At 40.1% G+C, this 27,902-nt stretch overlaps 1 protein-coding gene across 1 annotated transcript in view; it reads right to left on the bottom strand.

Annotated features, from left to right (window-relative positions):
* Positions 1 to 404: 404 nt before the first annotated feature.
* The window catches only part of LOC306994066 (uncharacterized protein), a gene marked incomplete at its 5' end in the record, with an annotated part of 32,212 nt that continues 4,714 nt past the window's right edge, over positions 405 to 27,902 (bottom strand). The window contains 41 exons of the mRNA XM_079604373.1: positions 405 to 2,065; positions 2,863 to 2,980; positions 3,110 to 3,149; positions 4,163 to 4,282; positions 4,371 to 4,469; positions 4,715 to 4,834; positions 4,938 to 5,036; positions 5,432 to 5,551; positions 5,649 to 5,747; positions 5,980 to 6,099; positions 6,192 to 6,290; positions 6,795 to 6,914; positions 7,018 to 7,116; positions 7,389 to 7,508; positions 7,603 to 7,691; positions 9,184 to 9,358; positions 9,489 to 9,646; positions 9,769 to 10,744; positions 11,453 to 11,808; positions 15,472 to 15,570; positions 18,280 to 19,197; positions 20,380 to 20,562; positions 20,748 to 20,879; positions 20,997 to 21,153; positions 21,332 to 21,571; positions 21,662 to 21,841; positions 22,086 to 22,196; positions 22,292 to 22,430; positions 22,641 to 22,792; positions 22,931 to 23,034; positions 23,124 to 23,164; positions 23,273 to 23,519; positions 23,631 to 23,760; positions 23,852 to 23,946; positions 24,070 to 24,237; positions 24,652 to 24,786; positions 24,983 to 25,052; positions 26,504 to 26,611; positions 26,773 to 26,911; positions 26,998 to 27,115; positions 27,204 to 27,329. Coding sequence (XP_079460499.1) covers positions 1,846 to 2,065; positions 2,863 to 2,980; positions 3,110 to 3,149; positions 4,163 to 4,282; positions 4,371 to 4,469; positions 4,715 to 4,834; positions 4,938 to 5,036; positions 5,432 to 5,551; positions 5,649 to 5,747; positions 5,980 to 6,099; positions 6,192 to 6,290; positions 6,795 to 6,914; positions 7,018 to 7,116; positions 7,389 to 7,508; positions 7,603 to 7,691; positions 9,184 to 9,358; positions 9,489 to 9,646; positions 9,769 to 10,744; positions 11,453 to 11,808; positions 15,472 to 15,570; positions 18,280 to 19,197; positions 20,380 to 20,562; positions 20,748 to 20,879; positions 20,997 to 21,153; positions 21,332 to 21,571; positions 21,662 to 21,841; positions 22,086 to 22,196; positions 22,292 to 22,430; positions 22,641 to 22,792; positions 22,931 to 23,034; positions 23,124 to 23,164; positions 23,273 to 23,519; positions 23,631 to 23,760; positions 23,852 to 23,946; positions 24,070 to 24,237; positions 24,652 to 24,786; positions 24,983 to 25,052; positions 26,504 to 26,611; positions 26,773 to 26,911; positions 26,998 to 27,115; positions 27,204 to 27,329 — 7,139 coding nt within the window. The 3' untranslated portion in view covers positions 405 to 1,845. The remainder of the gene's footprint in view (positions 2,066 to 2,862; positions 2,981 to 3,109; positions 3,150 to 4,162; positions 4,283 to 4,370; positions 4,470 to 4,714; positions 4,835 to 4,937; positions 5,037 to 5,431; positions 5,552 to 5,648; positions 5,748 to 5,979; positions 6,100 to 6,191; positions 6,291 to 6,794; positions 6,915 to 7,017; positions 7,117 to 7,388; positions 7,509 to 7,602; positions 7,692 to 9,183; positions 9,359 to 9,488; positions 9,647 to 9,768; positions 10,745 to 11,452; positions 11,809 to 15,471; positions 15,571 to 18,279; positions 19,198 to 20,379; positions 20,563 to 20,747; positions 20,880 to 20,996; positions 21,154 to 21,331; positions 21,572 to 21,661; positions 21,842 to 22,085; positions 22,197 to 22,291; positions 22,431 to 22,640; positions 22,793 to 22,930; positions 23,035 to 23,123; positions 23,165 to 23,272; positions 23,520 to 23,630; positions 23,761 to 23,851; positions 23,947 to 24,069; positions 24,238 to 24,651; positions 24,787 to 24,982; positions 25,053 to 26,503; positions 26,612 to 26,772; positions 26,912 to 26,997; positions 27,116 to 27,203; positions 27,330 to 27,902) is intronic.

Here is a 27,902-nt window from a genome sequence, read left to right as displayed (position 1 = left end):
ATAATTACATTTTTGGGACAACTTGAGGGTGAATTAATTAATAATTTTTTACTGTTTGGGTAAAATCTAATCTTGACTATAATTTTGCCAGCCCAAAACTCATACCAACAAAGTACACACTTAGAGTGTAAATTCAGGATTAGTGCGTCATACTGTACTGTGTATCTTGTGTTCATGGTTCTTTCAGGATTCACACCCTTGTTTGAGATGATAGCAGCGATAAATGTGCGTGACTGATAGTGTTTTCCCTATCAAGCGAATCCTGTTTATTCTCAAACACCACCAGACTATTAAATGTTGATAGGACTGGAAGATAATATAATTGTGCATAAGCCTCATCAGATTACACTTCCTTAAAGACACTATAAAAGAGCAAGTGCTGACAGACATCAGCTCTTGAGGATAGGTGTCTCAACGGGGACAGTGATGTCCCAGATGTGGATACAAGCAGATTAGCTCAACTTTGTTCAAAACATGAACACTACAGTAGGCTATATTTAAGAAATAAACATGGCATGTTGTCACATGGCATCATGTTAAAATCATATTTTATGATTCTCCATTTCTGAACTCTCCACCTCTTGAAGATGGAAAGTAAACTACCTCTGGGACAAAGTGAGTCTTCTTCAAGCAATATAAGAAGCCTGCAGAGATACTGATGGTATGGATTCAGCGTTCACACTTAGGGCTAACGTTAGGCTATATTGTGTGTGATGGATGAAAATCGGAACATTTTGAAATGAAAGTCTTGTTAAATTACGTAGCCTAAATCTGTGATAGCCTATGTCTTTATGTAAGTTAGCTTATCAACAGCGAACTAAAACATCGAAGTTGATGTTAGTATATTTACTTTCAATAAATGTTAGGCGGCTACCAAAATAATGTATTTAATTAATTAAATAAGGAATAATATAGGATACCGTTTAAAGGGGTTCATTTTTTTAAATGATGTACGTAGCCTACCTTATCTTGTTAGACTGCTACTTGGACAAAAGCCCGAAATCGTAGTCAAATTGGTGCTCGTTCACACGAGTGATGATCGCTACTGTAGCCTATACGTTATGTGACATTAAAGTAACGTCGTTAGCCCCGGTATTGTGGGACGTCGGGTCAATATTTGTATTCACAAATTTTAAACAAATTAATTAAAATCTGTTTTTCTATAATATACTAAATTAAGAACATGTGTGGATAATTGTTTCAGGAGGACTGATGTCAACAGAAACGTGCAAAAATAACTGAGGGGAATCTGTCCCGTTCAGTAGCTTGACGACAGGGACCTCTTCTGGTAAGATGTAGGTAATGCATTATGCTTTATTGTGATTTTAATTTATTTCATTGAAAGGAAAAATACATTATTATATCATGCATTACAAACACAAAAAAGATCAGACCCCTAGATCAAACCACAAAGAAAAAAATAAGTGGTGCAATATTTGTCAAAATCATTTTAGCCATTAATGCACTACAACAATCAGTTTAAATCATCATTATTGTCATTTTCGGTTAGCCTATATATTTTTAAATAGTTGCTTTCTTAGTATGACAGATCAGCAAGATCAGCAGGATCTTTTATCCGCAGTTGCTACTACGCTCCATAAAATGTTTGTAATTTTAACAGCATGAGACTGTAAAAGTGCTATGATAAAAACCTGTTAATTGGATAATGGCAACTTCCCTTACTTTATATGGTGAAAACCTGTAATGGATCTAACAGGACATTTTATTTTATTTTACAGTAAAAAACTGTTAAATGTACGATGTAAAAGCTAACAACCATCTTATAATTTACAGTGAAAACTAGTAAACTGACATTACCTAAACTCCCTGCATTATATATATTAGTTAATGATAGGGGTTAATAGTAGGGGCGTCTGTCATTGCAAGGTTTTTTCCAGTGTCTTCTTCACATTTGGTAGGAGTGCATGAGCAGCTCTCAACATACATGTAGTCATGAAGGATCTCGCTGCTATTGGCACACTTCAGCGTCACCTGTCGTTCACTGAATTTCTCCTCCTGGCAGCAAGAACAGCTGTGCATCATGATGTTCTCTTCCATTGAATACCTGTGCAGGTTTCCAAGAAAACACCAGTCATGTGAGTGTAGGTTTGGATGTGAGTTTATCCTAATATACAGTATCCACACAAAGGATTAAATGCTTAAGCAAACTGAAAAATGTTTGAATTTCATTGGATACCTGACAAAATATCAAACCAAATGGCCAACAAATGAGTTAAATTCACTTTTCTGAGCTTTTTATTTTATTTTATTTTTTAGATCTTTTAGAAACTGGTTTCAATGTGATTTCTTTTTGTGGATTATATTAAAATGTGATATATAATACAGTAGTATGGTATAATATACTAGTATATAGCAGATTAAACCAATAGATAAATTATTATCCAACATAACATTAACATGGCATGAAATGTAGCAGTGTAAAACGCATCAAATATCTGTATTCTCTCTAGGTTTTGTCCTCTCTCACATCCGAGGTCTTGACCTTCTCTCAACGGTGTTCAATTAAAATTACACAACATCATTTTAACAATCTGTTGAATATTGATAATAAATAATAAGCTGATTTTGAATAAATACTAATCAAACAAATAACCACGAATCAATATTGGCTTTTTTCTCCTTAATCAAATTTAACCACATAAATAAATAAAAAGTTTTAGACTGTATTCAGATATGTCCTAATTTTGGTAACCCGGCTGGGAGCCTCATATAAAATGAATGGCAAATAAACGAGTTGTCATTAGTTTTACTCTGTAATTCTAAGACTTTTACGGTTCTTCTGAGAATTTGTTAGAAAAATAAATGTGTGTGATCAATACAGTAGGTGTGTAACGCTCTCACATTGATCCGTCGTCACAGTGGCCAGTGCAGGAAGTGACTTCTACATCCTCGATGGAAGTGCAATTATTGACATGCAGACGGGTGACGTTCTTCTTCAGAACACAGTTGCTGAGTTCACCTGAGAGATAATAGAGGCAGACATGCATTTTATGCAGCGCATAGTATGCTATTTTTAATTTACGTAACATCTATTAAATGATCTGCATAAATACAAATACAGTTTTTGTTCAAGGAAACAGTATCTTACAGATCTTGCAGCATCCATCTTTGTCAGATTGCTCTGTTCCCTGTATAGACACAAATAATAGAAAGGAAACATTGCTTAGAAATTTTGTAAAGTATGGTCAATTCCCTCAAAACTATGGAAGCTTGATGTTAGATATGATATGAATTAATCGAAGATGAAGTGATGATAATAAAAGAGCAGTTTGCTGAATAATCTAAGTTGCGTATGTTTCATTTATCAGTCAGACTTCATCTGAGCGTTTCAATGCTCAGAGTCAGTCAATTCTGACTTTCTTTTTCACAATTCTGAGGGGGAAAAAAAACTGAATTCCGAGATGTAAAGTCTCAATTACCTTTGAGAGTTGATCCCTCGCAATTCTTTGTTTAAAAAAGTCTGAATTGTGTGATAAAAAGTTGTTTTAATCCTGTAGTGGAAACAAAGCTTCCACACAAAACTTAAAAAATTATAACAGCCGTCTGAACAAAATTCCTTTTCCAAAACATTTCCAAAAAATGTACTTTTCCAGTACATTTTCTTTGATTTACTACAATTTACATTTATTTTCTTGAAACATTACATGAAATTCTCTAACCCAAGGTTCAAACAGTTCAAACACTGCCATTTCGATATATTATATTTCGTCCCATACCATTTTGCCACCTGTGTGTAAACTGCAGCAGAATATGCAAGCGGCTCTTTTTCACACAATTAAAGTGAATGTTGACCATGACTGTCAAGCAAGATTTTTAGTTTTTAAAGTGTACTAGAGATTTTTAGTGAACTGAAATTTGTTCCTCACAAAAAGAAGACCAGAACTTTTATAGTGCTTTTTTGTGGTCATTTTATGAGCCCCCATCCTCTTTCATTGCTTGGAATAATATGATTGTGAGTAAATTATGACTATTTGAATGTGTTTCTATGGCTGTGATAATGTTTTGAGATTATTGACAAAAACTGAAATATGTAAAATACGTTATGGTTATACTCAAGCAGTAGAAGAAAGCAACAGGCATATATATATAAACAGAACCAGGGAGTAATGTGTGCTCCTCGAATTACAGATATTCTACTTACAGGAACACAGTCATCTGGATTGAAGGGTGGGCATTGTTTAAAGCTCTCTATTGTCATAAACGTGCCATTCCTTTTCAGACAGGTAGCATTCATACATTTGAAATTGTACTCTTTTCCATCCTAAACAAACAGAGAGAGAGGTACATGATTCATTGTCTGATGAACTGAACAAACAAAGAAAAGTTGGTAATGTTTTCATTGATTGTACCTCGAGAACATGTCTGGTGTTGTCTGGTGCCTCATAAATACAGGCATCTTGTGTACATGTTCCACAGCACTCTCCTTCTTTTTTCTCATATTCAAACCCCTTGGAGTGAAAAACAAGATTATAGTAGTTTTAATAATCCACTGGCACCTTTTTAATGCATTTAAAACATTTTTAAACAATACTTAGTAGAAAAAAAACGATGTAAAAAGTATCACAGAATGTGAGTACAAAATGTTGCATTAGGGCTGGGCAAACGTAAATAATGATCAAAAATGTGAAATAAGCATCAGCCAAAAAAATGCACCCGGAAGTGTTTGACGCGGAGTTGAAGAGATTCTACTTACAGGCCCGCAGTTAAGTGAACTCAAGTAATGACATTCTGTTTTGATCTTCTCGGTCACAAACAAGCCATTAAATTCATGACAGGTAACAGTTTCACATGTGTATCTGTGGACTTCTCCATCCTAACAAAAGACAGACAGACTCCATGAGGATTGAAGACCAGAAAAGATTCTTTTTCTGATGAACTGAAAGATTAAGAATGAAGTTTAACAATGTTTTCAATACCTTGAGAGTCTGTCTGGTGTTGTTTGGTGCATCATAAATACAGGCCACTTGTGTACATGTTCCACAGCACTCTCCTTCTCTTTGCACATATTCAAACCCCTTGGAGAGAAAAACAAGATTTTACAGTAATTTTAATAATGAGATCTGTGTGTGTGTGTATGTATGTATATATATATATATATATATATATATATATATATATATATGTGTACACACGCACACATACACACACATATATACAGACATGCATATATATGTAAAAAAAGATTTTTAAAATAGCAAAAAAAATTATATATTTATTTCTACATTTTTAGTGCGCATATATATATATTTCGGCACGTAGAGTGGTTGACCTCAGGTGACCTGATATCAAGTCCCAGGTTGTGATTCCTTTCCTCCTTTCTCTCACACTTTGCTTTCTGACCAATCTAATTACTAATTTCCTAAAGGCAAAAAAAAATGTGTGTGGAGTTGATGGTAGAGCTTCTACTTACAGGCCCACAGTCTTGTGAACTCAAGTAATGACATTCTGATTTGGTCTTCTCTGTGATGAACGAGCCATTCATTTGATGGCAGGTAACAGTTTCACATGTGTAACTGTGGACTTCTCCATGCTAACAAAAGACAGACAGAATCCATGAGGATTGAAAAAAAAAGAGCAGATTGTTTTTCTAATAAACTGTAATGTTGAAGAAAAGTTTGAGAATGTACCTTGAGAGTATGAGTGGTGTTGTCCGGTGCATCATAAATACAGGCCACTTGTGTACATGATCCACAGCACTCTCCTTCTTTTTTCTCATATTCAAACCCCTTGAAGTGAAAGGCAAGTTTATGTCACTGGTCAACGTGCCACAATGCAACTGATCAACAATGATACAACATCACTATCTAAGAACATAATGCTACATTGGTGCTATAAAAATGTACTCAATGAATGTGTAAAATCAGTTAAGAAAGAGAGTGTAATATCTCAGAAAGTAACAGCTAAAATACAAACTAAACAACTGTCTGACGTGGATTTGAAGCTAGAGCTTCTACTTACAGGCCCACAGTCTTGTGAACTGGAGTAAGGACATTCTGTGTTGGTTTTCACAGTCACAAACGAGCCATTCAATTGACGACAGGAAACAGTTTCACATTTGTACTTGTACTCCTCTCCATCCTTCAAAAAGACAGAAAGGCACATGAGGATTAATTCAAAGCAGATTCTCTGTCTGATTAACTGAAAGAATGAAGAAAAGTTTGAGAATGTACCTTGAGAACATGTCTGGTGTTGTCTGGTGCATCATAAATACAGGCCACTTGAGTACATGTTTCACAGCACTCGCTCTCTTTTTTCATATATTCAAACCCCTTGGAGTGAAAAAAAAGCATTTACAGTAGTTTTAATAACCCAGTGGCACCTTTATTGCAGCATTTTAAAAACCAATGACTTTTTAAGCTCTTATTTTGAAAGAGTTAAGGGAAAATATGTATGCATACAGACTTAGCACTGTAAAGTGTATGTATGTCTTAGACACATTTGATACTTCCATTTAATTTGCCTAAGACTTGCACAGTACTATATATATATATATATATATACACACAGAACAATAGTCAGTTTTATTTAAATTAAACATTATTAAATAATGATGAAAAACATGTTCAAAAAGGATTTAAACTAACTATGAAGTATGAATAAAGAACTATGACTATAACTATAAGCTATGTAAAATTAGCACTGGATGTGAACACAGAATGCTGCATTAGGACTGTGCAAACCTGCTCAATATATAATTTTATTTTTATTTTTTTAAAATAAGCAGCAGCCCAAAAGACAAAAGTCGTAGAGTTGAAGCTAGAGATTCTACTTACAGGCCCGCAGTTAAGTGAACTCAAGGAAGGGCATTCTCTTATGGTCTTCTCGGTCACAAACAAGCCATTCAATTCATGACAGGTAACAGTTTCACATGTGTATCTGTGGACTTCTCCATCCTAACAAAAGACAGACAGACTCCATGAGGATTGAAGACCAGAAAAGATTCTTTGTCTGATGAACTGAAAGATTAAGAATGAAGTTTAAGAATGTTTTCAATACCTTGAGAGTCTGTCTGGTGTTGTTTGGTGCAACATAAATACAGGCATCTTGTGTACATGTTCCACAGCACTCTCCTTCTCTTTGCACATATTCAAACCCCTTGGAGAGAAAAACAAGTTTATAATTTTAATAAAGCAGAAGCTGTATGAATGGAACTGGTCAACATGCCACAATGCAACAAATCAGCAATGAAGCAATGTGACTATCTGACAACAAAATGCTGCTTTGGTGCTATAAAAACTTCCTCAATGACTGAATAAATGTGTACAATAGAATAGAACAAGTGTAGTATCTGGGAATGCGTCAACTATTCTAAATACAAAATGAACAAGTGTATGATGTGTGGAGTTGAAGCTAGAGCTTCTACTTACAGGCCCACAGTCTTGTGAACTCGAGTAAGGACATTCTGTGTTGTTTTTCTCAGTCACAAACGAGCCATTAATTTGACGGCAGGTAATAGTTTCACATTTATAATTGTACTTCTCTCCATCCTATAAAAAGACAGACAGACTAGATGAAGACTGAGGAAAAGAGGAAACTCTTTGTTAGATGAACTGAAAAGATAGAGGATTTTTTCTAATGTACCTTGAGAACATGTCTGCTTCCGTCTGATGCATTATAAATACAGGACTCTTGTGTACATGATCCATTTTGGCACATGCTGACATCACAATCTAAGTAAAAATCGAAAAGAGTGTGAGAAGACTTGACACTTCAATCTTAAAACAAAACACATTTAAAAAAAAAGAAACTATATGGAGTTTGGGCCTAACGACTGTAAGCTGGTGTTAAAAACCCAGGCATGGATACATATATATAGTGCTCTGAAGTCCGTTTAGAGCACAGGTCATTTCCCTGTTAGCTCTTCCCACCTCAGAGGAAAAGCAGGGTGCTAACTTACTTTGCCCGGTCCAGGCCCTCAGAACTTATGTGGAGCGCTCTAGCCAGTATCAGCAGTCAGAGCAGCTTTTGCGTGCTTTGGAGGCCACTATACAGGGCTCCCAGTTACGAAGCAGAGAGTATCCCAAATGGTGCTCATTGCAGTGTCAAATGACGTCCTGCTCCTCCTCTCTGGACATCTAACAGGGTGGAGGGATAGTCCAGCTCCACCTCTCTGGACGTCTAATGGGGTGGTGGGATAGAGTTGTGGGTAGGGTTAGGGTGTGGTTGGATATTCTAGCTCTACCCATTAGGCCTAAATTACATTCACTCCTCCTCGCTGGACGTGTAGCGAAGGGGAGCTAGTCATAAGCTCCACCTATTTGCTCTGCAGTGAGCAGCCTCTCGATTTCCCCGCTGGATAGTTGATGCTATGGCCCTGGCTTATGCTTCAGTGGGCTTTGAAGGCCCCATTGGAGTGAGGGCCCACTCCACTAGGGGGATGGCCTCCTCCTAGGCTTGGTCCAGCGGAGTCACCATCTGGGATATTCGTGCAGCAGCCACCTGGTCTTCGCCATCTACCTACGTCTCTGCCCTTCAATCACGGTTCTTGTCCTTCTAATTGTCTTGCACCCCTGATAGACTCGTGGCCTGAGCCTCGTTAATTGGCCTATGTTTCCTAGGGCCCTCATAGTGGGTCCTAGGAACAGCTTCTGTTTTGTGCTTATAGCACAGCGCTATGTTATATTGTTGCAAAAAAGCGTGATTCATGCACTGTGAGAGACCGCTTAGAAGGGGAATGCTGTGGTTACTAATGTAACCTTGGTTTCCTGAGATGCTCTGCCTTACCAAACAGTAGCACGCGAGTAGACGCTGCACTTCTCAGTCGAAAGATTCTGATGAAATAGCATTCTTATGCTTATATAGGCAGTCTGCCCCGCCTGTTTTGGTGGGCTCAAAAGCCATAAGTTGTTTGTGCAGCTGCACACATGGACACTGATATTGTATTTTGGAATTATTTCTTGGACCATAGTCCAAGAACACATAGTCGCAGTTTCCTTGGAACACATAATAAGTTCCATCACAAGAACTGATAAGAATGTAAATGTGTACCTTGAAATGCAATGTAAGTCGTTTTGGATAAAAGCATCTGCCAAATGCATAAATGTAAATGTAAAAGTATTACAATGAGGGTTACCCTAGCTACTGCATTGACCTGTTATTTCAGAAAACAAGTTGAACCAAAATAATAAAACATAAGTTTCCTAGAGCATGGTTTAAACTCACATGGACACACATACTTAGTGCAGCAGCCATTGTTATAATAGACCTTCTCAGGTTTAAGTCCATTGACACATGTAGGTATAACAGAATCAGCTGGATCACACACTACAGGAGTTGTGGTGACATTCCCATTTATGCAGTTTTTAGTGGTACATTCTTCATTCCATGAGTCTCCATTCTGTTAAAGATTTCACAAATATTGATGAACTGAGATTAATACAATTGGCTTATCGATTTCAATTCCATTTGTAATTTAGCTGAAATTCATTTAGTGAAAAATGTAAATTGTACATGAACATTTTTTTTACCTTTCTGTTGACATCAGTACAGTCATGTGGAACAGTTGAAACTGGAACTGTAGTTGTCTGAAGACATGGTTTATGTGTTATTTCACTAACACAACTGGAGCTGCAGTAAGCAAAGTAGCACCAGCCCGCTTTATCAGTTTTGTTGTAGATCACAGACTCTATAATTAGAATAACAGAATATGAATTATCAATATGCTTACCAATTGTTCATGGATTTAAAAACTGTCCAATCACAAAACAGTATGAAAAAATGAGAAATTGTCTTTCATGTATTACTTACCGGATGGGAAGGTTTGATTTGCATATGTGCAATGACAGCTCGTTGTGATGACAATTTGAGGTGCTGTGGCTGTGGCATGTGTCGTCTCAAATGTTGATTCGGTATGCACAGTGAACATTGTTGATGGTGTTTGTGTCACTGGAGGTGCTGTTGTCAAAGGAGATGATGTAACAAATGTTGTAGTTGGTGGTGTTTCTGTCAATGGTGTTTCAGCAGTAGTAGAAAATAGCAATACTGTAGGTATCGGTGTACCAGAAGCAGCAGCTGTTGATGGCATTTCTGTTCCTGTGGGAGGTGGTGTTTCTATAGATGGTGTTTCACCAGTAACAGCAGTAGTAATTACAGGTGATGTAGGTGTAGGTGGAACAGCAGTTGTAGTAGCTGTTGATGGCGTTTCTGTTCCTGTGGGAGGTGGTGTTTCTATAGATGGTGTTTCACCAGTAACAGCAGTAGTAATAACAGGTGATGTAGGTGCAGGTGGAACAGCAGTTGTAGTAGCTGTTGATGGCGTTTCTGTTCCTGTGGGAGGTGGTGTTTCTATAGATGGTGTTTCACTAGTAACAGCAGTAGTAATAACAGGTGATGTAGGTGCAGGTGGAACAGCAGTTGTAGTAGCTGTTGATGGCGTTTCTGTTCCTGTAGGAGGTGGTTTTTCTATAGATGGTGTTTCACCAGTAACAGCAGTAGTAATAACAGGTGATGTAGGTGCAGGTGGAACAGCAGTTGTAGTAGCTGTTGATGGCGTTTCTGTTCCTGTGGGAGGAGGTGTTTCTATAGATGGTGTTTTACTAGTAACAGCAGTAGTAATTACAGGTGATGTAGGTGTAGGTGGAACAGCAGTTGAAGTAGCAGTTGATGGCGTTTCTTTTCCTGTGGGAGGTGGTGTTTCTATAGATGGTGTTTCACTAGTAACAGCAGTAGTAATTATAGGTGATGTTGGTGTAGGTGGAACAGCAGTTGTAGTAGCTGTTGATGGCGTTTCTGTTCCTGTGGGAGGTGGTGTTTCTATAGATGGTGTTTCACCAGTAACAGCAGTAGTTATTACAGGTAATGTAGGTGTCGGTGGAACAGCAGTTGTAGTAGCTGTTGATGGCGTTTCTGTTCCTGTGGGAGGTGGTGTTTCTATAGATGGTGTTTCACCAGTAACAGCAGTAGTAATAACAGGTGATGTAGGTGTAGGTGGAACAGCAGTTGTAGTAGCTGTTGATGGCGTTTCTGTTCCTGTGGGAGGTGGTGTTTCTATAGATGGTGTTTCACCAGTAACAGCAGTAGTAATAACAGGTGATGTAGGTGTAGGTGGAACAGCAGTTGAAGTAGCTGTTGATGGCGTTTCTGTTCCTGTGGGAGGTGGTGTTTCTATAGATGGTGTTTCACCAGTAACAGCAGTAGTAATAACAGGTGATGTAGGTGTAGGTGGAACAGCAGTTGAAGTAGCTGTTGATGGCGTTTCTGTTCCTGTGGGAGGTGGTGTTTCTATAGATGCTGTTTCACCAGTAACAGCAGTAGTAATTACAGGTGATGTAGGTGTCGGTGGAATAGCATATGTAGTAGCTGTTGATGGCGTTTCTGTTCCTGTGGGAGGTGGTGTTTTTATAGATGGTGTTTCACCAGTAACAGCAGTAGTAATTACAGGTGATGTAGGTGTCGGTGGAACAGCAGTTGAAGTAGCAGTTGATGGCGTTACTGTTCCTGTGGGAGGTGGTGTTTCTATAGATGGTGTTTCACCAGTAACAGCAGTAGTAATAACAGGTGATGTAGGTGTAGATGGAACAGCAGTTGTAGTAGCAGTTGATGGCGTTTCTTTTTCTGTGGGAGGTGGTGTTTCTATAGATGGTGTTTCACTAGTAACAGCAGTAGTAATTACAGGTGATGTAGGTGTAGGTGGAACAGCAGTTGAAGTAGCAGTTGATGGCGTTTCTTTTCCTGTGGGAGGTGGTGTTTCTATAGATGGTGTTTCACCAGTAACAGCAGTAGTAATTGCAGGTGATGTAGGTGTAGGTGGAACAGCAGTTGTAGTAGCTGTTGATGGCGTTTCTGTTCCTGTGGGAGGTGGTGTTTCTATAGATGGTGTTTCACTAGTAACAGCAGTAGTAATTACAGGTGATGTAGGTGTCGGTGGAACAGCAGTTGTAGTAGCTGTTGATGGCGTTTCTGTTCCTGTGGGAGGTGGTGTTTCTATAGATGGTGTTTCAGCAGTAACAGCAGTAGTAATCACAGGTGATGTAGGTGTAGGTGGAACAGCAGTTGAAGTAGCAGTTGATGGCGTTTCTGTTCCTGTGGGAGGAGGTGTTTCTATAGATGGTGTTTCACCAGTAACAGCAGTAGTACTAACAGGTGATGTAGGTGTAGGTGGAACAGCAGTTGTAGTAGCTGTTGATGGCGTTTCTGCTCCAGTGGGAGGAGGTGTTTCTATAGATGGTGTTTCACCAGTAACAGCAGTAGTAATTACAGGTGATGTAGGTGTAGGTGGAACAGCAGTTGTAGTAGCTGTTGATGGCGTTTCTGTTCCTGTGGGAGGAGGTGTTTCTATAGATGGTGCTTCACCGGTAACAGCAGTAGTAATTACAGGTGATGTAGGTGTAGGTGGAACAGCAGTTGTAGTAGCTGTTGATGGCGTTTCTGTTCCTGTGGGAGGTGGTGTTTCTATAGATGGTGTTTCACTAGTAACAGCAGAAGTAATTACAGGTGATGTAGGAGTAGGTGGAACAGCAGTTGTAGTGGCTGTTGATGGCGTTTCTGTTCCTGTGGGAGGTGGTGTTTCTATAGATGGTATTTCACCAGTAACAGCAGTAGTAATTACAGGTGATGTAGGTGTAGGTGGAACAGCAGTTGAAGTAGCAGTTGATGGCGTTTCTATGCCTGTGGGAGGTGGTGTTTCTATAGATGGTGTTTCACCAGTAACAGCAGTAGTAATTTCAGGTGATGTAGGTGTAGGTGGAACAGCAGTTGAAGTAGCAGTTGATGGCGTTTCTTTTCCTGTGGGAGGTGGTGTTTCTATAGATGGTGTTTCACCAGTAACAGCAGTAGTAATTGCAGGTGATGTAGGTGTAGGTGGAACAGCAGTTGTAGTAGCTGTTGATGGCGTTTCTGTTCCTGTGGGAGGTGGTGTTTCTATAGATGGTGTTTCACCAGTAACAGCGGTAGTAATTACAGGTGATGTAGGTGTAGGTGGAACAGCAGTTGTAGTAGCTGTTGATGGCGTTTCTGTTCCTGTGGGAGGTGGTGTTTCTATAGATGGTGTTTCACTAGTAACAGCAGAAGTAATTACAGGTGATGTAGGTGTCGGTGGAACAGCAGTTGTAGTAGCTGTTGATGGTGTTTCTGTTCCTGTTGGAGGTGGTGTTTCTATAGATGGTGTTTCACCTGTAACAGCAGTAGTTATTACAGGTGATATAGGTGTCGGTGGAACAGCAGTTGTAGTAGCTGTTGATGGCGTTTCTGTTCCCGTGGGAGGTGGTGTTTCTATAGATGGTGTTTCACCAGTAACAGCAGTAGTAATTACAGGTGATGTAGGTGTAGGTGGAACAGCAGTTGTAGTAGCTGTTGATGGCGTTTCTATTCCTGTGGGAGGTGGTGTTTCTATAGATGGTGTTTCACTAGTAACAGCAGAAGTAATTACAGGTGATGTAGGTGTAGGTGGAACAGCAGTTGTAGTAGCTGTTGATGGCGTTTCTGTTCTTTTGGGAGGTGGTGTTTCTATAGATGGTGTTTCACCAGTAACAGCAGTAGTAATTACAGGTGATGTAGGTGTAGGTGGAACAGCAGTTGTAGTAGCTGTTGATGGCGTTTCTGTTCCTGTGGGAGGTGGTGTTTCTATAGATGGTGTTTCACCAGTAACAGCAGTAGTACTTACAGGTGATGTAGGTGTAGTTGGAACAGCAGTTGAAGTAGCAGTTGATGGCGTTTCTGTTCCTGTGGGAGATGGTGTTTCTATAGATGGTGTTTCACCAGTAACAGCAGTAGTGATTACAGGTGATGTAGGTGTAGGTGGAACAGCAGTTGTAGTCGCTGTTGATGGCGTTTCTGTTCCTGTGGGAGGTGGTGTTTCTATAGATGGTATTTCACCAGTAACAGCAGTAGTAATTACAGGTGATGTAGGTGTAGGTGGAACAGCAGTTGAAGTAGCAGTTGATGGCGTTTCTATGCCTGTGGGAGGTGGTGTTTCTATAGATGGTGTTTCACCAGTAACAGCAGTAGTAATTACAGGTGATGTAGGTGTCGGTGGAACAGCAGTTGAAGCAGCAGTTGATGGCGTTTCTGTTCCTGTGGGAGGTGGTGTTTCTATAGATGGTGTTTCACCAGTAACAGCAGTAGTAATTACAGGTGATGTAGGTGTAGGTGGAACAGCAGTTGTAGTAGCTGTTGATGGCGTTTCTATTCCTGTGGGAGGTGGTGTTTCTATAGATGGTGTTTCACTAGTAACAGCAGAAGTAATTACAGGTGATGTAGGTGTAGGTGGAACAGCAGTTGTAGTAGCTGTTGATGGCGTTTCTGTTCTTGTGGGAGGTGGTGTTTCTATAGATGGTGTTTCACCAGTAACAGCAGTAGTAATTACAGGTGATGTAGGTGTAGGTGGAACAGCAGTTGTAGTAGCTGTTGATGGCGTTTCTGTTCCTGTGGGAGGTGGTGTTTCTATAGATGGTGTTTCACCAGTAACAGCAGTAGTAATTACAGGTGATGTAGGTGTAGGTGGAACAGCAGTTGAAGTAGCAGTTGATGGCGTTTCTATGCCTGTGGGAGGTGGTGTTTCTATAGATGGTGTTTCACCAGTAACAGCAGTAGTAATTACAGGTGATGTGGGTGTAGGTGGAACAGCAGTTGAAGTAGCAGTTGATGGCGTTTCTTTTCCTGTGGGAGGTGGTGTTTCTATAGATGGTGTTTCACCAGTAACAGCAGTAGTAATTGCAGGTGATGTAGGTGTAGGTGGAACAGCAGTTGTAGTAGCTGTTGATGGCGTTTCTGTTCCTGTGGGAGGTGGTGTTTCTATAGATGGTGTTTCACCAGTAACAGCAGTAGTAATTACAGGTGATGTAGGTGTAGGTGGAACAGCAGTTGTAGTAGCTGTTGATGGCGTTTCTGTTCCTGTGGGAGGTGGTGTTTCTATAGATGGTGTTTCACCAGTAACAGCAGTAGTAATTGCAGGTGATGTAGGTGTAGGTGGAACAGCAGTTGTAGTAGCTGTTGATGGTGTTTCTGTTCCTGTGGGAGGTGGTGTTTCTATAGATGGTGTTTCACCAGTAACAGCAGTAGTTATTACAGGTGATATAGGTGTCGGTGGAACAGCAGTTGTAGTAGCTGTTGATGGCGTTTCTGTTCCTGTGGGAGGTGGTGTTTCTATAGATGGTGTTTCACCAGTAACAGCAGTAGTAATTACAGGTGATGTAGGTGTAGGTGGAACAGCAGTTGTAGTAGCTGTTGATGGCGTTTCTATTCCTGTGGGAGGTGGTGTTTCTATAGATGGTGTTTCACTAGTAACAGCAGAAGTAATTACAGGTGATGTAGGTGTAGGTGGAACAGCAGTTGTAGTAGCTGTTGATGGCGTTTCTGTTCTTGTGGGAGGTGGTGTTTCTATAGATGGTGTTTCACCAGTAACAGCAGTAGTAATTACAGGTGATGTAGGTGTAGGTGGAACAGCAGTTGTAGTAGCTGTTGATGGCGTTTCTGTTCCTGTGGGAGGTGGTGTTTCTATAGATGGTGTTTCACCAGTAACAGCAGTAGTAATTACAGGTGATGTAGGTGTAGTTGGAACAGCAGTTGAAGTAGCAGTTGATGGCGTTTCTGTTCCTGTGGGAGATGGTGTTTCTATAGATGGTGTTTCACCAGTAACAGCAGTAGTGATTACAGGTGATGTAGGTGTAGGTGGAACAGCAGTTGTAGTAGCTGTTGATGGCGTTTCTGTTCCTGTGGGAGGTGGTGTTTCTATAGATGGTGTTTCACCAGTAACAGCAGTAGTGATTACAGGTGATGTAGGAGTAGGTGGAACAGCAGTTGTAGTAGCTGTTGATGGTGTTTCTGTTCCTGTGGGAGGTGGTGTTTCTATAGATGGTGTTTCACCAGTAACAGCAGTAGTTATTACAGGTGATATAGGTGTCGGTGGAACAGCAGTTGTAGTAGCTGTTGATGGCGTTTCTGTTCCTGTGGGAGGTGGTGTTTCTATAGATGGTGTTTCACCAGTAACAGCAGTAGTAATTACAGGTGATGTAGGTGTAGGTGGAACAGCAGTTGTAGTAGCTGTTGATGGCGTTTCTGTTCCTGTGGGAGGTGGTGTTTCTATAGATGGTGTTTCACTAGTAACAGCAGAAGTAATTACAGGTGATGTAGGTGTAGGTGGAACAGCAGTTGTAGTAGCTGTTGATGGTGTTTCTGTTCTTGTGGGAGGTGGTGTTTCTATAGATGGTGTTTCACCAGTAACAGCAGTAGTAATTACAGGTGATGTAGGTGTAGGTGGAACAGCAGTTGTAGTAGCTGTTGATGGTGTTTCTGTTCCTGTGGGAGGTGGTGTTTCTATAGATGGTGTTTCACCCGTAACAGCAGTAGTAATTACAGGTGATGTAGGTGTAGTTGGAACAGCAGTTGAAGTAGCAGTTGATGGCGTTTCTGTTCCTGTGGGAGGTGGTGTTTCTATAGATGGTGTTTCACCAGTAACAGCAGTAGTGATTACAGGTGATGTAGGTGTAGGTGGAACAGCAGTTGTAGTAGCTGTTGATGGCGTTTCTGTTCCTGTGGGAGGTGGTGTTTCTATAGATGGTGTTTCACCAGTAACAGCAGTAGTGATTACAGGTGATGTAGGTGTAGGTGGAACAGGAGTTGAAGTTGCAGTTGATGGCGTTTCTGTTCCTGTGGGAGGTGGTGTTTCTATAGATGGTGTTTCACCAGTAACAGCAGTAGTAATTACAGGTGATGTAGGTGTAGGTGGAACAGCAGTTGTAGTAGCTGTTGATGGCGTTTCTGTTCCTGTGGGAGGAGGTGTTTCTATAGATGGTGTTTCACCAGTAACAGCAGTAGTAATTACAGGTGATGTAGGTGTAGGTGGAACAGCAGTTGTAGTAGCTGTTGATGGCGTTTCTGTTCCTGTGGGAGGAGGTGTTTCTATAGATGGTGTTTCACCAGTAACAGCAGTAGTAATTACAGGTGATGTAGGTGTAGGTGGAACAGCAGTTGTAGTAGCTGTTGATGGCGTTTTTGTTCCTGTGGGAGGTGGTGTTTCTATAGATGGTGTTTCACTAGTAACAGCAGAAGTAATTACAGGTGATGTAGGTGTAGGTGGAACAGCAGTTGTAGTAGCTGTTGATGGCGTTTCTGTTCCTGTGGGAGGTGGTGTTTCTATAGATGGTGTTTCACTAGTAACAGCAGAAGTAATTACAGGTGATGTAGGTGTAGGTGGAACAGCAGTTGTAGTAGCTGTTGATGGCGTTTCTGTTCTTGTGGGAGGTGGTGTTTCTATAGATGGTGTTTCACCAGTAACAGCAGTAGCAATTACAGGTGATGTAGGTGTAGGTGGAACAGCAGTTGTAGTAGCTGTTGATGGCGTTTCTGTTCCTGTGGGAGGTGGTGTTTCTATAGATGGTGTTTCACCAGTAACAGCAGTAGTAATTACAGGTGATGTAGGTGTAGGTGGAACAGCAGTTGTAGTAGCTGTTGATGGCGTTTCTGTTCCTGTGGGAGGAGGTGTTTCTATAGATGGTGTTTCACCAGTAACAGCAGTAGTAATTACAGGTGATGTAGGTGTAGGTGGAACAGCAGTTGTAGTAGCTGTTGATGGCGTTTTTGTTCCTGTGGGAGGTGGTGTTTCTATAGATGGTGTTTCACTAGTAACAGCAGAAGTAATTACAGGTGATGTAGGTGTAGGTGGAACAGCAGTTGTAGTAGCTGTTGATGGCGTTTCTGTTCCTGTGGGAGGTGGTGTTTCTATAGATGGTGTTTCACTAGTAACAGCAGAAGTAATTACAGGTGATGTAGGTGTAGGTGGAACAGCAGTTGTAGTAGCTGTTGATGGCGTTTCTGTTCTTGTGGGAGGTGGTGTTTCTATAGATGGTGTTTCACCAGTAACAGCAGTAGCAATTACAGGTGATGTAGGTGTAGGTGGAACAGCAGTTGTAGTAGCTGTTGATGGCGTTTCTGTTCCTGTGGGAGGTGGTGTTTCTATAGATGGTGTTTCACCAGTAACAGCAGTAGTAATTACAGGTGATGTAGGTGTAGGTGGAACAGCAGTTGTAGTAGCTGTTGATGGCGTTTCTGTTCCTGTGGGAGGAGGTGTTTCTATAGATGGTGTTTCACCAGTAACAGCAGTAGTAATTACAGGTGATGTAGGTGTAGGTGGAACAGCAGTTGTAGTAGCTGTTGATGGCGTTTTTGTTCCTGTGGGAGGTGGTGTTTCTATAGATGGTGTTTCACTAGTAACAGCAGAAGTAATTACAGGCGATGTAGGTGTAGGTGGAACAGCAGTTGTAGTAGCTGTTGATGGCGTTTCTGTTCCTGTGGGAGGTGCTGTTTCTATAGATGGTGTTTCACCAGTAACAGCAGTAGTAATTGCAGGTGATGTAGGTGTAGGTGGAACAGCAGTTGTAGTAGCTGTTGATGGCATTTCTGTTCCTGTGGGAGGTGGTGTTTCTATAGATGGTGTTTCACCAGTAACAGCAGTAGTTATTACCGGTGATATAGGTGTCGGTGGAACAGCAGTTGTAGTAGCAGTTGATGGCGTTTCTGTTCCTGTGGGAGGTGGTGTTTCTATAGATGGTGTTTCACCAGTAACAGCAGTAGTAATTACAGGTGATGTAGGTGTAGGTGGAACAGCAGTTGTAGTAGCTGTTGATGGCGTTTCTGTTCCTGTGGGAGGTGGTGTTTCTATAGATGGTGTTTCACCAGTAACAGAAGTAGTAATAACAGGTGATGTAGGTGTAGGTGGAACAGCAGTTGTAGTAGCTGTTGATGGCGTTTCTGTTCCTGTGGGAGGTGGTGTTTCTATAGATGGTGTTTCACTAGTAACAGCAGTAGTTATTACCGGTGATATAGGTGTCGGTGGAACAGCAGTTGTAGTAGCAGTTGATGGCGTTTCTGTTCCTGTGGGAGGTGGTGTTTCTATAGATGGTGTTTCACCAGTAACAGCAGTAGTAATTACAGGTGATGTAGGTGTAGGTGGAACAGCAGTTGTAGTAGCTGTTGATGGCGTTTCTGTTCCTGTGGGAGGTGGTGTTTCTATAGATGGTGTTTCACCAGTAACAGAAGTAGTAATAACAGGTGATGTAGGTGTAGGTGGAACAGCAGTTGTAGTAGCTGTTGATGGCGTTTCTGTTCCTGTGGGAGGTGGTGTTTCTATAGATGGTGTTTCACTAGTAACAGCAGAAGTAATTACAGGTGATGTAGGTGTAGGTGGAACAGCAGTTGTAGTAGCTGTTGATGGCGTTTCTGTTCTGGTGGGAGGTGCTGTTTCTATAGATGGTGTTTCACCAGTAACAGTAGTAGTAATTACAGGTGTTGTGGGTGTAGGTGGAACAGCAGTTGTAGTAGCTGTTGATGGCGTTTCTGTTCCTGTGGGAGGTGGTGTTTCTATAGATGGTGTTTCACCAGTAACAGCAGTAGTAATTGCAGGTGATGTAGGTTTAGGTGGAACAGCAGTTGTAGTAGCTGTTGATGGTGTTTCTGTTCCTGTGGGAGGTGGTGTTTCTATAGATGGTGTTTCACTAGTAACAGCAGTAGTAACTACAGGTGATGTAGGTGTCAGTGGAACAGCAGTTGTAGTAGCTGTTGATGGCGTTTCTGTTCCTGTGGGAGGTGCTGTTTCTATAGATGGTGTTTCACCAGTAACAGCAGTAGTAATTACAGGTGATGTAGGTGTAGGTGGAACAGCAGTTGTAGTAGCTGTTGATGGCGTTTCTGTTCCTGTGGGAGGTGGTGTTTCTATAGATGGTGTTTCACCAGTAACATTAGTAGTAATTACAGGTGATGTAGGTGTCGGTGGAACAGCAGTTGTAGTAGCTGTTGATGGCGTTTCTGTTCCTGTGGGAGGTTGTGTTTCTATAGATGGTGTTTCACCAGTAACAGCAGTAGTAATTACAGGTGATGTAGGTGTAGGTGGAACAGCAGTTGTAGTAGCTGTTGATGGCGTTTCTTTTCCTGTGGGAGGTGGTGTTTCTATAGATGGTGTTTCACCAGTAACATTAGTAGTAATTACAGGTGATGTAGGTGTAGGTGGAACAGCAGTTGTAGTAGCTGTTGATGGCGTTTCTGTTCCTGTGAGAGGTGGTGTTTCTATAGATGGTGTTTTACTAGTAACAGCAGTAGTAATTGAAGGTGATGTAGGTGTAGTTGGAATAGCAGTTGTAGTAGCAGTGGATGGTGTTTCTGTTCCTGTGGGAGGTGGTGCTTCTGTCAATGGTGTTGCAGTAGTAACCGCAGAAGTAGAAGTTTCTGGTGACGTAGATGTCAATATAACAAAAGTTGAAGTAGATGTTGATGCCATTTTTGGTGTTGTTACTGTTACTGTAGTAGGTGTTGAAGTGAAAGTCTTGGTGGTCGGTATTGTAATTGTTGTTTTAGTAGTTTGTGGTGGAGTTGTGAAAGTGAATGGCGTAGTTGTTGTCATGCATTTTGAAATAGTTCTTATTATCGTGCCATTAGATCCACATACAGCAGTGAAACATGTTCCATTCCCATCTGTGGTATCGTACACCACTTCTCCAGTAGTATATACCTTCCCATCATAGGTACACAGAGAATTACATTCTTCCTCTGTAACACATTTCCTGGTGTCCTCCCTCAAAAATGGCCTGTCTGAAGGGCACCGAGGAAAACACCCTAGGAGTATAATAAAAGGCCAGATGGAATAAACCAGATACACACATTTCTATTGACTTAATGTTTCTTGACTAATTCAAGAAATAATTCAAAATAATATTCGATAATATTTGAATTAACAAAGGAATTGTACAGAAAATTCTGTACAAAGGAATGTTTTCAAAGTTTTAAAGAATAATCCATACCCTCCAGGAGAGGAATTTGATTAGAGCATGTTCCTGATGGGTTTCTGCAAGTTTTCATGCAGGCCGATCCACAGGTTTCATAGCTCCACACACATTCACTTTGAGGGTTGTTGTAGTAATCACAGCATGAAGCTGCAAGAACAACCAATTCAGTCAGCACTCAGCAGTATGACAATGTTTATAGAAGTAATAGTATTAATGGGAGTTCTGAATGCAATGAACATAATTTCTAACAGTATTAGGACTTACGGCAAATGCTTGGGCTCCGCCATGCTACACAAGCTCCTTTTTTACGGCATTCAGCAGCATAAGCTGCCACTGCGGTACAGAAACAATCACAGTCACCTCCGCTGTCACATGCACAGGTGTCTCTTTCACAGGCCTCATAGTATGGGGCAGAGTCCACCTAGACACAGGAAAGTCAGAAGAACCTTTAGGGTAACCGGTTTTATGTGCTATGCTAAATTGTAAAATGGTAAGAAACATTTTTATTTCAGGCATGAAACCAACAAAGGCTGACCATCTAAACAAACTCCAGAAGACCAACAACTTTCTGAATTCATAAAGTTTATAATTGTACATACACGTGAATGGCAATCTGTAAAGACAGCGCTTGTGATGATGCTGCAGTGTTTGATAGCCCAGGCCTTCCGATGTGCATTTTTTTCACATGGGTTTATCAAGCTGATCATTTCTGGGCAGATGGGATTCACCTTCCAACTATTCCCAAATGCCACTGCATCAGTGACCTCTTCTCCATCATGCTTTACAAAGTCATTGTTCGCATTACCATCAAAGTTTCCACACAGTCCACACACCTTGCCCTGTCATAGAGATCGTATGTTAAGGTAAGAGAATGAACAGGAAAGTGTAAAAGATGATAGTGTGTTTGTGAATGTAGGGGTAATGCTTACCTTAAATTTAGGATGGAGTTGGAGCATCAGACTCGTTTTATTGTCCCAGATTAAGTTCAAAAGATCTTTGACCTCTATGACATTGTATATCCCAGCAGTATGGATTTGATATTGGTATTCAATTCCATTGCTTTCAACAACTTTAATCCCATTCTCCTCGGATAAAATCATCTTGTATCTCTGCAGGATTTAAGAAGTCAGTGGAATAAAATTATCTATAAACAACATAAATAACTGTATATAACTCTCTCATGATGTTACGATGACATCAAGAATACAAATTTAACTTAGATTTTGAATGTAATTTTTTTTCTACATGTCCATCCTCTAAAATATACAACAATGGCATAAATTGTATCACTATATTCTACATTTTAAAATACTATTATACTCAAGCTGATTTTGAGCTATGAAATAACCTCACCCCAAAGAAGAGATTGATGGACTTGGAGCAAATGCTGCTGCTGCTGCCACAGGGAATGTTCTCTGTGACCAGGCGTAAAGAATATGGACTCTGGTCTTTATTGCAGTAATCCTAGAGGGGTTGAATAAATTAATTCTGTGTCAGGTCAGAATTTTACTTTTTTTCTTTTTAAATTAGGCAGGAACCCAAATTGATGAAAAACATACATGGGCTAAGATGTGTTCACAGTCTCCGTGGAAAGAATATTTCCTGCCATCAAAAGTCATGAAATGACCTTCACCATAAATGGTACAGGTGCCATAACACTCTTCGTCTGTACAAGTCCACGTCCCGTTTATGCATGTGCTGAAATATAGAGCAATTCACGGATTAACCCTTTAATGCACAGTGGTTGCCCCCTATTTTCTTTCTTACCACTCATTTGCAGTGAGAATTTAAAGGAGTAATCTTGTAATGCTTTGAAAATTGCTTATTGTTTTGGGCAAAGAAAAAATAACGCACATGGTGATGGTATAGCTGTAATATTCTCTCCTACTTCAATCAATGCCGACTCACCAGGTGTTACAGTCCTCTTGAACTTGGTCTCCAGGTAAATAGGTTTCTCCATTATGGGTACAATTACATTTTTCCCTCTCCACACACCCACCATTGCCATCAGCCAGAAGGCCGTCTGGACACATACACCCTGATACACACCCTGTGCTCACCTATAGCCAAAACAAATCAAGAAGGTCCAGCAGTGTTAACCCTCCCTTTTTTCATAGCTCTGCTTTTACAAATCCATTTGTGGCAAACAAAACAAACTTTTTAGAAATGTCAGTTATGCTGTCCTAATCCAAACTCACGCAATTGTTTATGTCTTGGTTTTGACATGTCCTTTGACATTCTGTTCCTTTTTTTCCAGGTTCATAATTTGAACATTTGAAGAAGAACATCGGAGCCACACAGTCTACAAACACAACAGGCACATAGATGGGAAACTTCATCATACCAGTGATAACGTGACTAGTGGAATTGCAGAATTAAGTTGCAACTTACCTTCTGGACTGGAGCAATGCAATTTGCCAAGGTTACAGGTGCTGTAATATGACAAAATTGTGCAAATCAGTAATTACTAATGGTCTTCACGAGTTATCATTGGTATTCTGTCAACAATGCATTGGGTGTGAAATGAGGAACTCGTATACCATGCTACACCATCTATGTAGGATACTACTGATGGCTCTATGACCTTGTCGCCTTTGTAACAAGGACACTCGTCAGGATGTACACAGCTGTCTTTTTCATTAAGGTATGTTCCCTCAGAACAGACACAGCCGTCTACAGGTGTGAAGGACCCTTGGCAGGTGTCATCATGAACACTGAGAGAACGGCAGGTGCTTCCACAGCTTTTCACTCCGTAAGAGTACTTCATGTTTTCTGAACACTTGGATACTGAGCACATGTAAACACATTTTTATTATTATTCATTTTTTCATTTCCAAATCAACAGAATGTGATTCAAATGCATGAATTATATAGAACTGTACAAACAAAAGTTCTCACCACAGGGTTCTGAATCCATCCAGTCCTGGAGAATGACTCCTTTGGCAGCACATGCGTGGGCATAAGTGGACACGGCTGCACACATACACTTTTTAATATGTGCACACTTGCATGTGTCATAGACGCACCACTGCAAAGGATGAAACCAGGATGCAATTATATGTCATTCATACATACAGTTAATTTCAAAAGAGAAAATGATTCTGTGCAAAAACACTCACTTGGTAGTAAATCTCAGGACATATTTCTGAATGACATTGGGAGAAGGTGCCATTTGGGTTTGTGAGACGGGAACACCAGTCTTTAGCAAGTTTCTCTGAATAGAAAGAATAAAGACTTGACGTAGTTCTGTAATATTTGCAACATAAATGATTGCATATATGATTATTTTTTATTAGGTTATATTGTTATTTCTTAATGTTTGTAAAACTGTGTATACCTGTGTCCACACTCAGACTACAGGGGTTGTCAAAAGTGTTTTCAAGATCTGGACAGCTGTATGGGGTTTTCTTCCAAAAGTTGACAAAAGATATTGGTGTGCCCTCTATGATGCCTGATTCTGTTTTAAAGTCATCTGTTTGGACATCATTATAGTTTCCACACAGACCTGAAATGAGTAATGTGTAAAGTAAAAGTACTTAAAGTAAAGTAGTGAATGATTTATACAATGTCTGTAATTCATGCTCTATGTACTGATACATTTTTAAAAGGTTATTGTACATTTTTTTTTATTAATATACGTTTTAGCCATTGGCCAATTTATAATATTTATCTTTTGTCAAATCAACTTCGATAACTAATGTGGGGAAGATAACATACTATTTTGAGTTTCTGTTTATTAAACCATTCTTCTTCATTGTATTAACTCAATTTTTTTAATACAACAAACTCAAAATTTTAAGGCAACAAGGTAACTTGCTTTTTTAAGTTAAACCAAAACATTTTTTTACAGTGTATTTTCGCTCCTTTTCTACATTCTGTAACAAAAATTAATTTTAATCACATATTTTTTACAACTCACCACTCATTTTCCTTCTCTCTTCAGTCCTGGCTACAATATACAACTGCATGACTGGAGCTAACTGGATCTCTAGACGAAGACTCTTCAAATCAGCAATAATGAAGGAGGAAGAGGGCTTGAAGATGCTCACAGGACCTGGGACAACAAAATAGGTAGTTAGGATACAAAATAACTTATCAACATTGACTTTTGTTAATGCTAACATACATAAAGGATATCTGCATTTAAAAAAAAATAGAGCCTTGGGTTTTCAGAGAAATACATTTAATTATGTTTATTTTTATTTTTAACATGCTTATAATAGAACAGTTCCTCATTTTGGACAACCCACCTTCGGTAGCAGGAAGCGTTAATGGGCTGTTTCCGTTCAGTGTCACAACTCCGCTGGAGGAAAAACTAATCTGTTTTATATGCAAAATAACAAGAAGAAAACAAAATTATGTTTTGTAATTGAAATCTTTCAAGATTTTTTTTTGTATTAAAGTACTGAAGTATGCAGTACTGTATGCTCTGTGCTGAAAGTAAGTGTGCTATTCTGAACATAGCCAATATTAGCCAGTGCTGTTCTCCCAGAAAAATTATTTTGGTTATTTTAGAGTATGAAATGATTAAAACATGATGCAACAGTTATTAAAAATAAGAAAAATAAACCTTTTATGACCTAAAGGCTAGATTTCTGTAATGCTCTACTGGGTGGTTGCCCTGCACGCTTAACAAACAAACTACAGCTAGTTCAAAACGCAGCAGCTCGAGTTCTTACCAGAACCAGGAAGTATGACATATTAGCCCCGTTCTGTCAACACTGCATTGGCTGCCTATTAAACATCGTATAAACTTTAAAATATTGCTGATTACTTACAAAGCACTAAATGGTTTAGCTCCGCAGTACTTGAGCGAGCTCTTAACGCATTATACAGTAGTCCTTCGCGTCTATTGCGATCTCAAAATTCCGGCCAGTTAATAATACCTAGAATATCAAAATCGACTGCTGGCGGTAGATCCTTTTCCTATTTAGCACCAAAACTTTGGAACAGTCTTCCTACCCTTGTCCGGGAAGCAGACACACTCTGTCAGTTCAAAGCTAGATTAAAGACACATCTCTTTGACCTAGCATTCACATAATGCATTATAGACTTCTATAACTCAATGTTAGACTGCATAGATTAGGTCAGCCGGAACTGGGAACACTTCCCTTAAATCCTGATGTACTCGTTACATCATAAGAAGAATGGCATCTACGCTAATTTTAGTGTCTTTGTTTATCCCGAGGTTTTCCCGCAGCCAGCCGGATCCAGGCCTTATCCAGATCTGAGGAAGGACCTTCGCCTGGACCCGATGACAACGCAGTGCTGAAGTGCCAACTAGCCTCTCCCTATGGAGGATCCCATTATCAGTCTACAGATAAAGCATTGTTGAAAATTTGCGTATCTGCCCCGTAGTGATAAAATAAAATTCTGTATCAAATTTATAGGCAGGACAAGTAGTTTTAGGCTTGGTTTGTAGAGAATTACAAACATGCGCACATATATTCAAATGCACATAACTATAGAATTAACTCTTTATGCCCACGTGAGTGCCATCAGTGTTTATCACAGGTTCACGTTTAAAGTCTGTGTAGAGAGAACGGTGTTGTCTTAGCGGCCCCTAATATAATAACAAATTATCCTTTCGACGGAAGTGAATCAATCAAAACTAACTTTAGCTGGAAAATAACATTATTCAAGAACCGCTATAAAGCCAAAACAATCTGTTACCTTAAATTATACGTTTATCTCTGTAAAGCTGCTTTGAAACAATCTACATTGTTAAAAGCGCTATAAAATGAAGATGACTTGACTTGACTTTTACTTACAGTGGTCCCCGAGATGACAAGGGTCACTGAATTTAGACATGTGTCTGTTCGGGCCGACTCACACTTTGCCAGATTTCCCACGACAGCAATATCACTGTCATTAGAGTGCTGGAATAAAAAAAAGGACTGTAAGAACCTCCAAATGATATATAATGAATATAAATGATCATGTCCATACTTTTTTGATTGTTACATAATAAACCATAAGAATAATAGTACAAGAGAAGACTTTCATTGATCTCGCCCTGATCTCACATCTTCTGACAGACCTTAGTGAGGATGTAGTCACAGTTCCCGCTGAAGGTGAATCTCTTTCCATCATAAGTGGTGACGTGAGACCCTCCCACAACAGAGCAGATTCCGGTACAATCCCAGTATGTACAGTTCCAGTGTCCCGCGTCACACACACTGACACAGAATGCAGCAGTGTTAGTATGAGGAAATGTATGAAGGATTTTAATTGTGACTTTAAAATATTTAAATTAAAACGTTACCATTCTTTACAAGCTTGTTGGTAAGACTCTCCTGATTTATATACTTTGCCATCGTGATCACATGGGCACTGGTTCACAGGAACACATCCACTCTGACCAATGTCGTCTTCCACAGTGCCTTTACAAAAAGAAGGCATGATACCATTTATTTTGGGGGGGGGGAAAACACTGTTGCAAGCACATCTCTTGATATTGTGTGAAATTACCTTCAGGGCAGAAACAGCCGTCCACACAGTGTTCTTTACACATCAGACTTGCGTTTGGATCTTTGCAGGTGTTCTTGCACGGACTTCCACACTCCAGATATTGCATGTTTGGAGGACATGACTTTGCTGCTCCACAGAATAAGAATAATTAGTATATCAGACACACACGATCAGGACTGTGTGCTGGACACATAAATTCAGTCAAATGTGTCCAAACTGATAGTGTATATATTGGGCCCTATCTTGCACCCAGCACAATTGACTTTGAACACCGACGCATGTATCATTCCTATTTTGCACTTGCGCACAGCGGACTTTTCCCTCCACAGACGCACGTCGGTAAATTAGGGAATGAACTTGCGCTCGCGGGGGCGGTTCAGCGCAAAGAGGAGGCGTGTTCTGGCGCAAAACTCCCCTGGTGCTATTTTCCAGTTTTAGAAAGCAATTGCGCCACTGACCAGGAAAAATACAGTCTAAAGACAGTGGCGCGTTGCGCGTTAGTGATATGGTATTTTAAGGGCGCGTGCTTGGCTATAATGTAGTGTGTTAACGCGCATCCACTTTGATTCTCTAATATAAACAGACACAGCAGTTTTCATTTTTGCAAATCATACATTATTACAAGGAAAAATATTAACACACGAGGGAAATCATTGTTGTGCCCGGGAAGATGTGGAAAAGATCTATCTAGATTTAAAA

This window comes from Phoxinus phoxinus, assembly GCF_949152265.1.
Source record: "Phoxinus phoxinus genome assembly, chromosome: 25".
NCBI classification, from domain to species: domain Eukaryota; kingdom Metazoa; phylum Chordata; class Actinopteri; order Cypriniformes; family Leuciscidae; genus Phoxinus; species Phoxinus phoxinus.
Note: the sequence above shows the minus strand (reverse complement) of the source record. Positions and strands in the feature narration are given on the sequence as shown.